Source organism: Euprymna scolopes, chromosome 17, assembly GCF_053919585.1.
Source record: "Euprymna scolopes isolate OS-2025 chromosome 17, ASM5391958v1, whole genome shotgun sequence".
Taxonomy (NCBI): Eukaryota; Metazoa; Mollusca; class Cephalopoda; order Sepiida; family Sepiolidae; genus Euprymna; species Euprymna scolopes.
This window is the reverse complement of record NC_136498.1, coordinates 48841349-48857136: the sequence shown is the minus strand read 5'-3', so window position 1 is coordinate 48857136 and position 15788 is coordinate 48841349. Positions and strand designations below refer to the sequence as shown.

Genomic DNA, 15788 nt, shown 5'->3' with positions numbered 1-15788 from the left:
ATCGGAGTTAGAACAAAAATATCGATTTGCACATAATTCTAGCACGGGATGTATAATTAAACAGTCTCTTTTAGCTATTCGTGTATTTCTTGTGCTCTCTCTCATCATGTAGATTCAACCGTTTTCAGCATCATCTAATTCACATCTATTTGTACATACACACCACTAACACGTGTAAATTAGATGGTAAAACAGGCCTCTTTACTTTAATCTAAGAATAATAATAAAAAATACTTTCTTATAATAATAAAATTATTTATAATAAAATTAATAAAAAATACTTTTTATAATAATGAAAATATTTTCTCATAATAAAAATACTTTCTTATAATATTAAAAATAAACACTTTTATAAATTCTTAATATAATAAAAATATTTTTTGTATGATAACACTTTTTTATAATAATAAAATAAATCTTTGTAATGAAAATACTTTTTATAATATTAAAAAATACTTTCTTATAAGAATAAAAATACTTTATAAAAATACTTTTTCATAAAAATTCTTTTCATAATAATACTTTTATTAATAATGATAAAAATACATTTGTATAATACTTTTTTATAATAATACAAATACATCTTTATAATAATAAAAACAATACTCCTTTTAATAAAAAATACTTTTTTTATAATGACTAGCGGGGCGTACCCGGCATTGCCCGGGTGTTTGGAGGTGTGTGTTCTCGGGTGGGGGGGTGTTAATCAAAACATAAGAATAAGCGAAGTAAAAAAACTAACGTAAGGCAAACGAACAATGTTATATGAAAAAAATGGCAAAAACAAAAAAAGAAAATGTGAAACAGAAAAACTTTAAAAAATCTTAAAAATAATTTAAAAAAAAAAACATGTGAAAAATGGCTTAAATAACCCCGCTTCAATATTAAAATTTAAAAAAAAAAAAAAAAAAAAAAACATCTCACACCACGATTCGAACCCAAAACCTTTAGATAATGAGGCCGTGCTCTAAGCAACTGAGCTCAGACGACGTCGACAAAATTGTGTCAGTTTTTCAAATATTTAAAGTAAATCATGTTCCGATGTCATATGATGCATGCATAGAAGCGAACTTGTCATGAGAGGACGGTTTTTGTTGACCCCTACCTGTAGAAAACTGATGATTTTAGGGTGAAGAAATTAATGTTTTTGGCCAATTTTTCGATATTTGTCGGGCAAAGGTTGAAACTTTAAAATGATACCGATCTGGCAAAAATCTGTGACCCGTGTCGAAAGTTTTTGCGAGACATACAAACATACATACACATTTTCGCTTTTATATATATACTAGCGAGGGGTACCCGGCATTGCCCGGGTGTTTGTAGGTGTGTGTACAAAAAAAACGAAGACTTGACGCGTATAGTAAAATGTGAAAAAAAACAGGTGCCCGTTTTTTACAAGTTATAAAAAAACGGAGCCTTGATGCGCAGTTGGAAAATAGTAAAGTGTGAAAAAAAAGCAGGTGCGCGTTTTTGACGAGTTATTGACGTGACGGCGATATCTATTCAGCAGTTACGATTTTCTGCAGGACAATTTTTAAATAAATAAATCGGTTTGTTTGTTTATAACTAAGTTCGGGGAAAACCAGCTCCCTATTTATTAGGGGGAGTGTCTCGTCTCGAAATGAAAGCTACCGTCTGATATGACGAAGTTGACATTGACCAAACGTTACTTAACTCTCTAGAGACCACTGGCTTTCGGCCAGTGATTAAAGTCGAGTTTCGCTTTTTTTTATACCGAAAACCGAATGTAACGTGTGCCGATCGGGAAATGTCGAATAATTAACGTTTGAAAGTCAATAAAATTAAAGACAGGCAAGCTCCATAGTTAACTGTGAGATATTACAATTTATAAATGATATAAAAAGTTTTAAGTTGTGAACCAAGCGAGCCCTTCTCTGAAAGAAGCCTTTTGTGGACATCGAGGAAAAGCGTACATACATACATACATTTTCGCTTTTATATTTACATATATATATATATATATATATATATAGATAGATAGATAATACTTTTTTTTAATAGAAAAATACTTTTTTTTATAATTTATACAAAAAATTATTAGCTACCTGTCTGCATACATGCTTCAGCTGCTATTTCTTTCAATCTGTGACCTGAAGAAATTGGATCCCGAAAAAGATTGCAACTTAAACATGTATACACACGTGTAGCTAATAATGATTGTATGAATAAAGCAATTATATTTTAATGCAGCTCTACTTGCTATTGAACATTAATTTATAAACATTGGATTTCATTGGATGAATATCTAGGAAACAACATCAATCCAGCATTTACAAATGATGATATTGTGATATTGCATGTGAAAATTAATGTAAAAACAATTTGGGGAATTATATTGTATGCACAATTATTTTTACACATCTTATTTAAATAATTTTTTTTTTTTAAGAAAAAAAATAAAGATTGCAAATTCATTTATAAGTAAAGAAATTGGTGCTTATTTATCATCTCTCTTTATTATCTCCCATGTATTTCTTGTGTCCTCTCGCATTATGTGGATTCAACCATTGTCTAATATTTCTTCATAACTTTTTGAGGATTTAGAGAAAGACCGTTTTCAGCATCATCTAATTTACACATCACAAACATGTACATTAAAATGGTAAAATAAGTTTCTTTACTTCAATATAAGAATAATAAAGAATAATAATATTTCTTTATAATACTTCTACTTATACAAACATTAGTTGCACATCTGCATACAGGTTTCAGCTGCAAGGAAATTGGGTTTGGTACGTTTCGGTATGGTCGATTCGGCATAAAGTTAGAGCTTCGTCGTTATAGTCAAAGCCATTTTTATATTTTTTTAAAAATTAATTCAGTTAACGCACATATTTTTTGTTTGAATAAAAATTATTCAAAGAAAAAAATTTAACTTGATTAAAAAAAAAAAAAAATTTTTTAAATAACCGGGTTTATTTAAACACAACAAAAACAAACACTCAGTCGTAAACGAGATTATATTTTCATATTGTTTTACTTAATTTAAAAAAAAAAAAACTTAAATATTTTAAACTTTTTAATCCTTAAAAAATTAATCTATAATATAAATCTCACATGTCTGTTTAAATGTATGTATGTTTGTATGTCTGCATAAAACTTTCGACAGCAGTGATGGATTTTCATGAGATAGGTATTGTTTTAAAGCTCGACCCTTCGGATGACAAATATTGAAAAATTGGCCAAAAACATTAATTCCTTCATCCTCAACTGGGCACTATATTACAAGGAGCGGTTGCTTTTTTTACTGATATTTTCAAAAGTCATCTCCTCTTTTCGACTGACTAGCCTTAATTTAAACCTAGGTTACTTCCGATTTGGCGATAGGTGCCAACAGCAAAGACGTCACGTTTTTTTTTTGTTTTTTTTCACGTTCTTTTCCTCCTTCACGCACGGGTTCGAGCCTGCCTGCCTACTACCACTTTTTTTTTTTTGCTCAACACACACCTTCAAACACCCGGGCAACACCGGACACTCAGGCTAGTTATAAAATAAATAAGAGTTTTGCAAAAACATGATTTTTCCTTAAAATCAGTTAAAGTGATATAAACATTAAAAACTTTGAACAATGTTTATTTAAAACACAAAAACAGATTACATTTTCATATTTTTTTTTAATTAAAAAAAAAAAAAAAAAAAAAAAGAAAAGAAAAAGGGGAACTAAAATATTTGTAAAGTTTTTAAACCTTAAAAAATTAATTAGAAAATAATCAACCAAAAAAAGTTTTGCAAAAACATGATTTTTCTTAAAAACAGTTAAAGTTTTTCGTATTGATTTTCATTAAATAAAAAAATTAAAAAAATTAAAAATCTATAAAATCTTTATAAAAATGTACTGGCCTGGTCGATACTGAATTGTCCCTCGGCCTAATTTGATATGCCAAAACATCCCATTCTCAAGAAATTGGATCTTGAAAGAGATCGCAGCTGAAACATGTATTCATATGTGTAGCTAATAATGTTTGTATAAATAAAGAAATTATACTTTAATACAACTCAACATGCTATTGAGCACTATTTTATGAACACTTGAAGTTTCATTGGATTAATACCGAAGAAACACCAATCCAACAATTAAAAATGATAATATGGCATATGAAAATTATGTAAAAACAATTTCGGGAATTATATGCACACTTATTTTTGCACAATATTATTTAGATAAGTAATGGTTTTATGAAAAAGATTGTAAATGCACTTATAAACTATAAATAAAGAAATTGGTGCTTATTTTGAATTAAACCTTTTTCAAAACAAAAATACAGAAAAATATTTGGAAAACTTTGACACAGAATAGAGATGTCATATTCCAAAATTCATATAAATTGATCGAGTAGTTTTAGTTTTAACAAAAAATTAAAAAATCAAATTTTATGGTGAATTTAATTTAAACCCATAAGAACTTAAATTTTAGTTTTAACAAAAAATTAAAAAATCAAATTTTATGGTGAATTTAATTTAACCCCTAAGAACTTAAATTTTTACTTCTTGTCAATCATGGCATTTTTTTTTCTCTCCTCAAAATTAAAAAAAGGTCTGGAACCTTTTTTTAATTTTTGTATTTTAATTTTTCTTGCCTGATGAAATCAAATATGGTTGAAACGGTTTGCACATCATGGCAAGATTGTATTTACATAAAGAATATATATAAAACTTTATCAATTAACATGTTTTTCAGAATATAACATCTTCATTCCATGACGGGTATGAACATCATAAAGATTTTTCTGGGATTTAGTTTTTTAAAATAGGTTTAATTCTAAATAAGCACAAAGAAATTTTACAGCATTTTCATGAACACAGATATGGTGTCAGATTAAAACTGTTCTTTCCAGAGGCTAACATTAATTGGAGTGCCAATTCTATGCTTAATCAGAATGTTTAATTTAAAAGTGAAAGATGGTTGGTTGGTGGTCTTTAACAGCCAATCAACCTCTAAAGAGTCATTTAAGGTCAGAAACTATTCAATCTTAAAAATTAGTTCATTGGTATGATTGTTTTGTTTCGCGGGACATCAACCCTTTTTGGGTCACTTAATACCAAATTCAGTTATTTTGAAAAAAGCTTTCATGCTTCAAGTTCTTTATATCTTTAAAAATTCATTCATGGAGTTTAGTTTGGTTGATTTTTGTTTTACGGTATATCAACCCTTTTCAGGTTAAGTGAAAGAAAAAGAAAAATTTGTATGTTCACCCCTTGGAGCACTGCAATCTGCTTGTTTAATCCTGTGATGTCCTGTTTAATGATAGCTGTTAATTCTCCAATCTCAGCGGGACAGTCTGAGGTGTGTTGACTTTTGACAACTGCAACCAAAAAATTAAAAGAAAAATTCTTAATAGTTTTTTTAATTATTATTATTATTATTATTATTATTGTTGTTGAAATCCAGCAGTTTTGTCAATGAACCTCAAATACAGTTTTCGTTTGATATCATGCAAAAATAATCCGTGCATGTCACATTTTCAATAACAAACCGTCTTTATACATACGTTTTTTTTTTGTTTTTTTTAATTCACAACTATTTTCTTTAATTGCAGATTTGGCAATTATCGGTTACTTTGAGTTCAGCTTAGGTTTGGCAATTCATCATATGGTTTCAGCAGGACACAGACACATGCCACACAGCATGCAATATGATTAATTTACTGAGAGAAAAATTTGATGAACGAATAATTAAAAAAAATAGACCTATCAACTGGCCACCTCATTCATGCGATTTAATCCCATTAGATTATTTTCACTAGGGATATGTAAAGTCCCATGTCTACACTGATAAACCAGACACAATAGTCCAGTTGGATTGATTGATTGTTCGATTTGTTGGCCTATCAACAGCTGCATGGTCATTTAAGACCAAAGAAGTGGAGTTTTTTTTTCTTTTTTTGGAAGTGGGGGAGGAGGGGAATCTTAATAGAATAGGTATTCTTTACTTTTCAGTTTGGGAGTTTTGTAAAGGATTGGGGTTGAAAACAGTTTTTTTTTTTTGGAAAAGTAGATTCATATTTTGGAGAAAAGATTTACTTCTTTCAAGTAATTTGGAATTTTTTTTTTCATTTATATTTTCAAAGAGATCTTTGATGTTGTTAATGCTGTAATGTTTTTGGCATAATGGGGCTAAGTCGATGCAGTTTATTAGGAAATGTTTAACCGTGTAATTTTCGTGGCAGGTTAAGCATTCGGGTGGGTTTTCTCCTTTCAATAGGAATCGATGAGTGATATTTGTGTGTCCTGTTCTTATTCTTGTTATCATCACCTCTTTTTTCCAATTTAGTTTGGATTTGGGACTCCATTCTCCAAGTGTGGGTTTTATTTCTCGTAGCTTGTTTTTTTGTATAAGTGTTCCATTGTTGTTGTCATTTTGTTTTGATGTATAGGTTTATGGTTGGTTTTAAAGTTGGTATAGGAGATTTTTATGTTGGAAATTTCCAGGTTTAGTCATTCTTCAGCTGCTATGTCAGCTTTTGTGTTTCCTAGGATGCCAATATGGCTTGGAATCCAGCATAGAATAATTTGTTTTTGGATTTTAATGTAAGTCTGTTTAATAGGTTTGTTATTAGCGGATTGTGAGTGTTCTTTTCTTTTAATGAAGTTAGAACTGATAAAGAGCTCGAAAATATTATAACGTTGTTTGCTTAAATCAGCATTTATGATATTTAGGGCCAGGTGTATTGCTGAGGTTTCAGCGCTAAAGATGGAAGATCTGTCAGGTAGACCAGTTAGAAGATAACATTAGATGCGTTATTGCCAAAGTACAGCCTAATTTAATGTGTAGAGTTGAGAAAATTGGACGTCTTGATTAGCTAATTTATAAAACTCGCTATGTCTGTCTCCATATTTTCACAATGGTTTTAAAGGGGTCAAAATTGAAAAGTCGTTATACATTTTGTACATTTGTTTATTTTTAATCAGTTCATATGCGTGTCATGTTGGTACAGTGGTAACGTCACCAGCTTTGAATGCTACAGTTTCGGTTTCGATTCTAGCTGATGGCACCCAAATACTTTTTTTTTACTTTTGAAATCACAACTCTGTAATGATATATATGAAATCTGGACAAATTAAAATATCATATTTAAGCATATTTTACAATCGGCCGGGTGGCAAACTTCAAAAAGCCCTCATAACCTTGAAATCAAAATATATCTGTACATTTGCTTGATTGTCAAATTTACAATTAATTTTGTATTATTAGACATTTTTTAATGGAAATCACTTCAGTCAAGGCATGAAGGTAATTAAGGTAAGGAGGTTTTAAAAAAAAAAAATCCATTATTTCAAGGTCAAAAACTAGCTAATGATAAGTGTTTGATACATAAATTTTGACCCAGGTTTGAAATATCGCTGATGGAATGCGAGGACTAAAGGACAAAAAAAAGGAAGTAGGAGTTACGAAGCTTCTGAAAGTAAAGCCAAGATTCTTCTTTTCATGCATTTGATATTGTACTGTTGGCATCAATTGTCTTATTTATAATTCAAGGAAAATATTCAAGGGACTGATACTTACGCAAAGTGAGTTTTTCCAGCTTGCAAACAGTATTTGCTAAGTCCTTGCCGATGTATCTAGAGGAGACAAAAAATATATAAAAGTTTAAAAATAAATCCGTGTATATCCAAGAACCCCACTGACATGCAATGTATATATATATATATATAAATTCCACAGCCAAACAACGTCGCAGTCCACAAGAGCCATGACAGTCAATGAACCGGAAGTCCAAGACTCGAGTTTCGCACTCACTTGGGCTCATCAGTTAGACACATCCGAACTCAGGATTCGAAACCCGAACCTCTTGCATGTGAGGCAAGCACTCTACCAACTGAGCAAACGCCCCGCATACAAGAATTTCTTGGACTTCCAGTTCGTTGACTGTCATGGCTCTTGTGGGCTCCGACGTTGTTTGGCTGTGGAATTTATTATATATAATCTCTCACATTCTGAAAATCATATATATATATATATATATATACACACATACAGGGTGGAATGATGCCAATATCATCCTAAAGTAAACACTACAGCCTTATTTTAATACTTTTATTGAAAAAATAAATTCAGCTAACATGATTATGTAGTAGAGATGATATCTATTCAATGTAGCCACTTTCAACCTCAATCACTGTCTCGATATGGGTCCTGAACTGGGAGCATACCTTTTCCACAAGTGCCAGCAGGAGTTCAGCGAATACTCAGCAGATGGCAAGTGATCAGGCTGGCTTTGGTGTTGTGAGATGTCATGTTGATGATGTTATCGACATATAACCAAATGAAGTAGTCCAGGGAGTTCAGATCGGGAAAGAAGGGGGGGGGCGATAACAGATGGGTACAAAGGGGGCGACGTCAGTGGAGATAACTTCCTCTAATCCTTAAAGTTTGCCAAAATTTGATGAGATTATTTTTACAATCTTGAACAATTTTTGGTATTCTTTTTTCTTTATTTTTTTTCTTTCATAAAATCGTTTAAAAATTTATTAATAAAATTATTAGAACTTTATGTGTGTTTTGATAAACTTCAAGAATTAAACGAAGTTATCTCCCCTGGTGCTCCCCCTCTCTTCCTAGTTAACATACCAAGATGTTTGTGTAGTGATTGGTCTGACTAAAATTCGATTTTCCTCTTAAAAAAAATTTTTTTTAAATACTTGATCAAATTAAGTGATTTTTTAAGAGAACTTCATTCCATAACCGACACCTACAGAGATTTCTTTTATCTTCGTTTTTTAATATCTTTACTAAATTGCATAAGCACCAAAAATCTTAATAACATACACATCCATGATGAAAAGAAAACATCTTACAAAATTTAAAAAAAAAAAAAAAAAAAAAAAAAAAACGCATAAATTGACCAGTTTTATTTTTATAAAGAAATTCATTTTTAAGTTTTTCTAATGTCCACCAACTTCCTCGCATGTTAAGAATGGCTTTCTAAAATCTTGCAAAAGTTTTACCAAAGTGGCAAATTGATTCTTTTTTTTTTTTTTTTTGATAAAACTACTTGTTAATTTATGCAAATTTTGGTGCACAGTATTTTCTTTTCATCACAGATATGTACACGATAAAAATTCTTCTTTCTTTTTAATAATTTTATTTTTCATGGTCAAGAAATGTAAAGTTTAACAAAAGATTTATAAAGGTAGATTCTGATTTATAGGAATATTTGTAAATATTGGCATTTGTATTCAAATATAAAACAATTACTATTCTACATATATCATTTACTAACGAGGGGGAGGAGGAAGGCGACTTTGCCCGGACGTAAAATACTCCTGATGCAATTCTCTACCTATATAAAAGCCAGGTACATCCAAAGATGGAGTACTGTTGCCACAGCTAGAGCTGCTTGAAAACTGTTAAATAGACAACACTGATTAAAAAGCTCTAATTTTAAAAAAAAAGTTGTCATGGATTAGGATTTATAGAGTCGATGTATCCCAGGAATATCTCAAAATAACATTTTTATTCAAATATACAACTACTATTGTTCTGTATATATCATATATGGAAGATAGCTGATGACTAAATAGGAAATGAATACAAAATTTATTTTTGTTTTTTAATATAGAGATAATTCTGGACAAGAATCATATAGTATAGGGGCTGATAGATAATTTACTTCTGAGTTTTCTTAAACTTTTTTGCTGCTTTAATTTTTTTTTTTTTTTACAGGTTAACTGAAATCTGAAATTGCGAGTGTGTGGCGGTAAATAAAATCTACAGATTTTACAGTAAAAAAAAAAAAAAAAAAGGTTACTACTAGTCGGATTTCAAACAAAATATACAGATCTAGAGGAAAAACTGCTAAATAGGCAACACTGATATAAAAAGCTCCAATTTAACAAAAAAAAAAAATTTTCTTTTTAAATTAAAAAAAAACAAACTTTGAAATAAAATTAAAAGAATTTTTTTTAATCAAAAAATAAATTTTGAAACAAAATTTTTAAAAGTTTTTAAAAAAAAATTTTTTAAAATACTAACCTTGCTTTTAAAGTAAATTCACTTCTTTGTGGTCTGTTCCTCTGTACTGGTATAAAATGGTTGTTCTGAAAGGATAACGAAAAAAAAATATTTATGCGATATATTTAATTACGTCCTTCAATTAAATGAATGGTACTGAGAAACACAGCAACAGACATCATGAAAACAACCCTATTGTAATCATTTATTTCATAAATTCATTTACTTATTAATGTTATCATTACATCATGTCTAGTTGCTACCCAACATCCTGTGTGCATGTGTGTTGCTTTTCTTTGCTCTAAGGACTAAGATCAATTATGTCAAACAAAACTGTTTCTTTTTGATTTCCACTGTTTACTGAATCCTATCGGTGTTATACCGAGGAAGAAGACCTTTCTGATTAATACTTAGGTGATCCCAGTTTAATTTTAAAACTCTACATAAAAAGAACTAGTCTTTATCCTGATAATATAATTATAAAACTCAAATGACCTTATAACGAGTGATGTAACCCACTTTCTGGTTTACGACATCAGGTTGCGCATGCGTGCATAAACATTAACCCATAACAACGTAAACAGATAAACAAAAATCGCTTCTTTTGCAGATTTTGACCTGCGCACTGAAATATTAACGTTATTATTTGGAAATTATTATTTAACATGGGAAGAGTGGGGGTGTTTTGCAACTATTTTTTATTAAAACTATACTGTTGCTATTTTCTTACAACTAAACAACTTTAACCCGTTGACAAACATAATTGTAGTAAAACCAAGACTACTACTACTCTATCCGTCCCTTTTCCTTTCTTTTTTTATTTTTTTTGTTTACATTTCTAGATACAAAATGGTTGTGCAAGAACGGTGAATTTGTTGACACATTTACTAATCTGTTTCAATAATAGTTTTATTTTATTTTATTTATTTAGGTTTTATTTTTTTTCTTCAGGTTTTATTACTTATTTTTTTTTAGATTTTAAGTTTCTATAACTTGGTTGAAGGATTCCAATATGGGTTTTTCATTCTTATATTTCTCATCGGTAGGTTCATGTGCGTTTATGCTGCTAAATGACTTTCATCAGCGTTCGATTCGTAGGAAAATCATGTTTAATTTTCAATTTTTGAGCGATTATTCGGAAAAATAGGTAACTTCACACGAATAGGGGGGATTTCTTTTTCATGTTTGAGTGATCCGTCCATGATTTTTCATTTTAATATACTTTCATAGAAATGTTTCTGTTATGTCACAAAAAACTATTTTCTTTACGTCACAAGTGTCACGCTCATACACGACTCCCATAGCTAATATAACATACTGACCCAACGGTTCATGGGTAGTCTAGTATATTTTTAAAGTTTACATGAAAAAGAGCCTTTACTTTTAAATGTATTCAATATTTTTTTAAAAAAAAAAAAAAAAAAAAAAAGTTTTAATTTTAAATTTTTAAAAGACATTTTCCATGTAAACTTTAGAACACATTTCAATGTAAAAATCAAAAAATATATTTTTATTACAAGATATTTTAAAAAAAAAAATCATTTCAAAGTAAAGACTATTTCTTATGTAAACTTAAAAAAAAGTTATTTCTATGTAACAACTATTTTTATGTAAACTTTTAAAAATATTTTTATTATTATAAAAAAAATTATGAAATAAAATTTTCAAACTTAAGACTAAAAAAAAATATATTTTTATTATTAGTCCTCATGCGAAAGAGCAGGACACAAAATGTTTTAAATAATAATAGAATAACAAAGACTTTCACTGGCGAGGACTACTATTGGCCGTAACCAGTTATACATTCCTTTTGAAATTTTCATCTCTATTTTTCTCGTTATGTACTGAATATTTGTTAATGAAACCTATATGAAATATGTTCCTTATTAAATTTTAAAGATTTTCTATTCTGAAAGAAGTTTAAAAAAAAATTTAATCTAAAAAAAGTTATTTTAAAGTTTTTGTTAAAAAAAAAATTCAGATTTTTTTTCATTATTCACACCTGTATTACAAAAAGGGGGTTGCAAAAAAATGAGTTGTGGTCTGAGGAGAAATACAAACTGAAATAGAGAGAAGGAGAGTTTTAAAATACAAGGCCGATAGCCATTAGTCGCGTGCTCTCGTGTAATGAATGAACGCGTGAATGTAGGATTGACATGAAATTCTTAAAGATAAACTAAAATGACCAAAAAATGAGCTTAAATGACTTAAATAAATAAAAAGTAAATGACTTAGAATTACTTTATTGAACTTAAGGATGAATTGAATGACCTTAAGAATGACTTGAATGCTTAAAAAATAACTGGAATGATCTGGAGAATGACTGGCTGTAAAGTGGGTGATCATTTTACATTAAATTAATACAGAAAAGTGATCCCCCACTTTACATCACAATAAGTACAGCATGTAGTAAGAACAGATACTACACTTTGATATTGGCCAAAAGGCCAAGAAAAGGGTATTTATTTGCTCCCCCATCGAGCAAATTAGGCACAAGGCCGATTTTTAATGTGAGGAGTGAAGGGGAAATGGGGACCAACTCCCCGGGGAGTAGGGGAGCTGGATAGTGACAATTGGTATGAAGGGTTGCCCCTACATTGACCAAGGTCTTATATGTGGAGTTGCCGCCACATATGGTCTTTACTTGCAGTATCTGCCGGACAGATACTACACTTAAAAAGCTAAGAACAGCATCTATTAACAGACTTTTGATCTTAACCAAAAAGGCCAAGCACAAAAGTGTTACGGACAGACCGACAGACTTATAGAGTCGCTTGCATGCGACTAATAATCTTAAAAAGATAAGATACAAGTTAGAAAAGCATTTCATCCAAGGCATGAAAATTGTTAAACAAAATGTTTTTACTATAGGCTTTAAAAATAAAGGTACAATATTCAATTTGAAATTTATTTATCTTCAAAGTGCAATTTTATAAACTTTACAAAGTAAGGTATAAAAATTTAATTTAAATTAAATCAAAAAATTATCTTGGATTTATTTTATGTAATGTACATTTTGTTGCAATTTAAAAACATTATCTTTTATCTAACAATTAATGATATAGATATAAAATTTTCAATGATTTTTTTTTTTTAAGTGCAACAGAATGTACATTACATAAAATAAATCCAAGGTAATTTTTTTTTATTCAATTTAAATTAAATTTTTATACCTTACTTTGTAAAATTTATAAAAGTGCACTTTGAAGATAAATAAATTTCAAATTGAATCTTGTACCTTTATTTTTAAAGCCTATAGTAAAAACATTTTGTTTAACAATTTTCATGCCTTGGATGAAATGCTTTTCTAACTTGTACCATATTTTATTAAATATAAAACCGTTCACAAACAGAAACATTTCAAAGTAAAGACAAACTCTTTATGTAAAGTTTAAAAATTCAACAGTTTTAATTATGCAAGATTTCTGCTAAATAGAAATCAGAAATCAAAACGGAACAGTTTTATTTAATACAACTCTAAGATCAGTTCCATTTACTGCAATCAAAATCCACCCGACACATCTTAATATATTTATTCAACTTACACAACACATTTTTAGAAGAATATGTTTATTCTTTCTTTTTTTTAAATTCAATTTTCACCCCAAACAAGACACAGTATCACTTTGATGTATGGGGCTACTATCAGGGACATAAGTTAAAGGGATACTATGTAAAGAGATGCGTAGGAAGATGTCTGTTCACATTACACTTGAACTTCTGCATGTCAGTACAGTTGGGAAAGCAGAATCCCGGAAGGGAGTTCCAAAGTCTAGCAGTTCTGAGAAAGAAACTATCGGAGTAGAAGGCTTTCTTACATCTAGGAATCACTACTGTGAAGGGGTGGGATTTGGCTGCTTGTCGGGTTTGTCGAGGGTTTTTACGTCGATAGGGTACAAGTGCTTGTAATTCGTCAGAGCATTCACCATTAAAATACTTGTAGAACAGGCAGAGGAATGCAATATTTCGCTGATGGGATAGAGGCTGAAGCCTAGATGACAGTTCAAGACCTATCAGGTTGGCGAGTCTCTTCTGAACCCTGTCCAGGAGTGAGAAACAAGTAGCAGATGCACTAGCCCAAATGTGACAACAGTACTCCATACATGGGCAGATGATGGTCTTATAGAGGTACAGAATACTTTCATGTGTAAGTAGCTTTTTAGCACGGTAGAGAGAGGCCACCTTCTTTGCAGCAGCCTTGGCAATGCTCTGAATGTATATTCCAATTCAGTCTATGATCGTCTTTTGTGAAAATGTTATCAGTAACTTTTTAAACGCATTCCTTAATTATTGTCACCTCACCAGTAGCATAATTGTTGTCTTATTCAAGATTTCTTAAATCACTATTGTTATGTCAGACCATCTTAAAAGCATATTCTTAGTAAAAGTATAAGTTTTTTCCAAAATTTCGGGTACTTGTACAGTTTAGTCAAGACATTAAAAAATGAAAATATCGAAAAAAAAAAAAAGAAAGTTTAAATTGTATGTATCCGTTATGGAACGAACTTCTCCGAAAAAAAATTTCACTTAATTTCATCAAGTAGTTTTTGTTTTACAGCAAAAAAAAAACAACAATTTGTTATGATACCGAGCAAAATGTTCGATTTTTAGGAAGAAAAGCTAGTATTAAAGATGGGGAGGGGTGTCAGCGCTTTAACTGGAGTTATCTCCCTTTGGCATTTCTAAAATTCAAACAAAATTTTTTTTTTTTTTTTTAATCCAAGATACATGCCTTCAACGCACTCTCATAAAACGTGTTTTTCCGCTGTAAAAAAAAAAAAAAAAAAAAAAAAAAAAAATACTTGATGAAATTAAGTGAAATTTTTTTTTCGGAGAACTTCGTTCTATAACGGATAGATACAATTTAAACTTTTTTTTCGATATTTTCATTTTTTAATGTATTGACTAAACTGTACAAGTACTGAATTTTGAAATCAAGAAACGAAAATAAAGAAAAATCCATATAATGTGCATACCCGTAATGAAACTAATATATCATATTCAAAAAAAAAAAAAAAAAAAAGAAATCATATGAACTGATCAAATAACTTTATTTTTAAATAAAAAAAAGCAAATTTTATGACTATCCAAAAAATGAATTGTCTTGTCTGCCATTTTGAAAAAAGAAATCTCAAAAAGAAAATTTAAAAAAAGAGATAACTCAACAATAATTCATACTTACTAGATTTATTTTGTAATGCCTACGAATTCCCATTAATCACTTAAAAATGATATTTCTTTACAAAAATAAAACTAGTTGATCAATTTACATAATTTTTTGTAAATACAATATTTCTGTGTCATTATGGGTACATACAGCAGACTTTATTTTTGTTTTTTAATATAGAGATAATTCTGGACAAGATAGATAATTTACTTCCGAGTTTTCTTGAAATTATTTGTCGTTTTACTTTTTTTTTTCTTTTTTTTTTTACAGACAAATTCTCAAATGTTAACTGAACAAATAAAAAAAAATAAAATAAAAATAAAAAACTTACCCTTCGAGACTGCAATGATCTGACTGCAGAAAAGAATTCACTGGTCCTGTCCCTGCAGCTTTGATCTTTGGGGACCACACTAGGCCTGGGTGGAGATGAGGGAGCATTATTTGACCAGGGGACGGTAGGTTGCTTTTGAGGAACAGTAAATGGCAAAAGGGGATCATCCAGGCGGGAATTTGTATGCCGTCTCCGTGTAATCATCTCCATGCTTGATGCTCTGTTAAATAAAAAGAAAATGAAGCGCACAATTTTACAAATCACGTAGGAGTAAAACTTTTATTGATTTTCTTCATTTAATTAAATACTAGCAAGGA

At 29.8% G+C, this 15788-nt stretch overlaps 1 protein-coding gene and 1 pseudogene across 3 annotated transcripts in view; both read right to left on the bottom strand.

Moving 5' to 3' along the window:
- LOC145296749 (syntaxin-5-like) overlaps positions 1-15788 on the bottom strand; it is a 49399-nt gene that overhangs the window by 15044 nt on the left and 18567 nt on the right. For all 3 annotated transcript variants that reach the window (XM_080142781.1, XM_080142782.1, XM_080142783.1), the window contains exons 2-5: positions 15472-15691; positions 9995-10059; positions 7526-7581; positions 5215-5324 (exon numbers count right to left, since the gene is read on the bottom strand). In XM_080142781.1, coding sequence (XP_079998907.1) covers positions 5215-5324; positions 7526-7581; positions 9995-10059; positions 15472-15681 — 441 coding nt within the window. In that variant the 5' untranslated portion in view covers positions 15682-15691. The remainder of the gene's footprint in view (positions 1-5214; positions 5325-7525; positions 7582-9994; positions 10060-15471; positions 15692-15788) is intronic.
- LOC145297225 (U2 spliceosomal RNA) lies at positions 12307-12433 on the bottom strand (annotated as a pseudogene).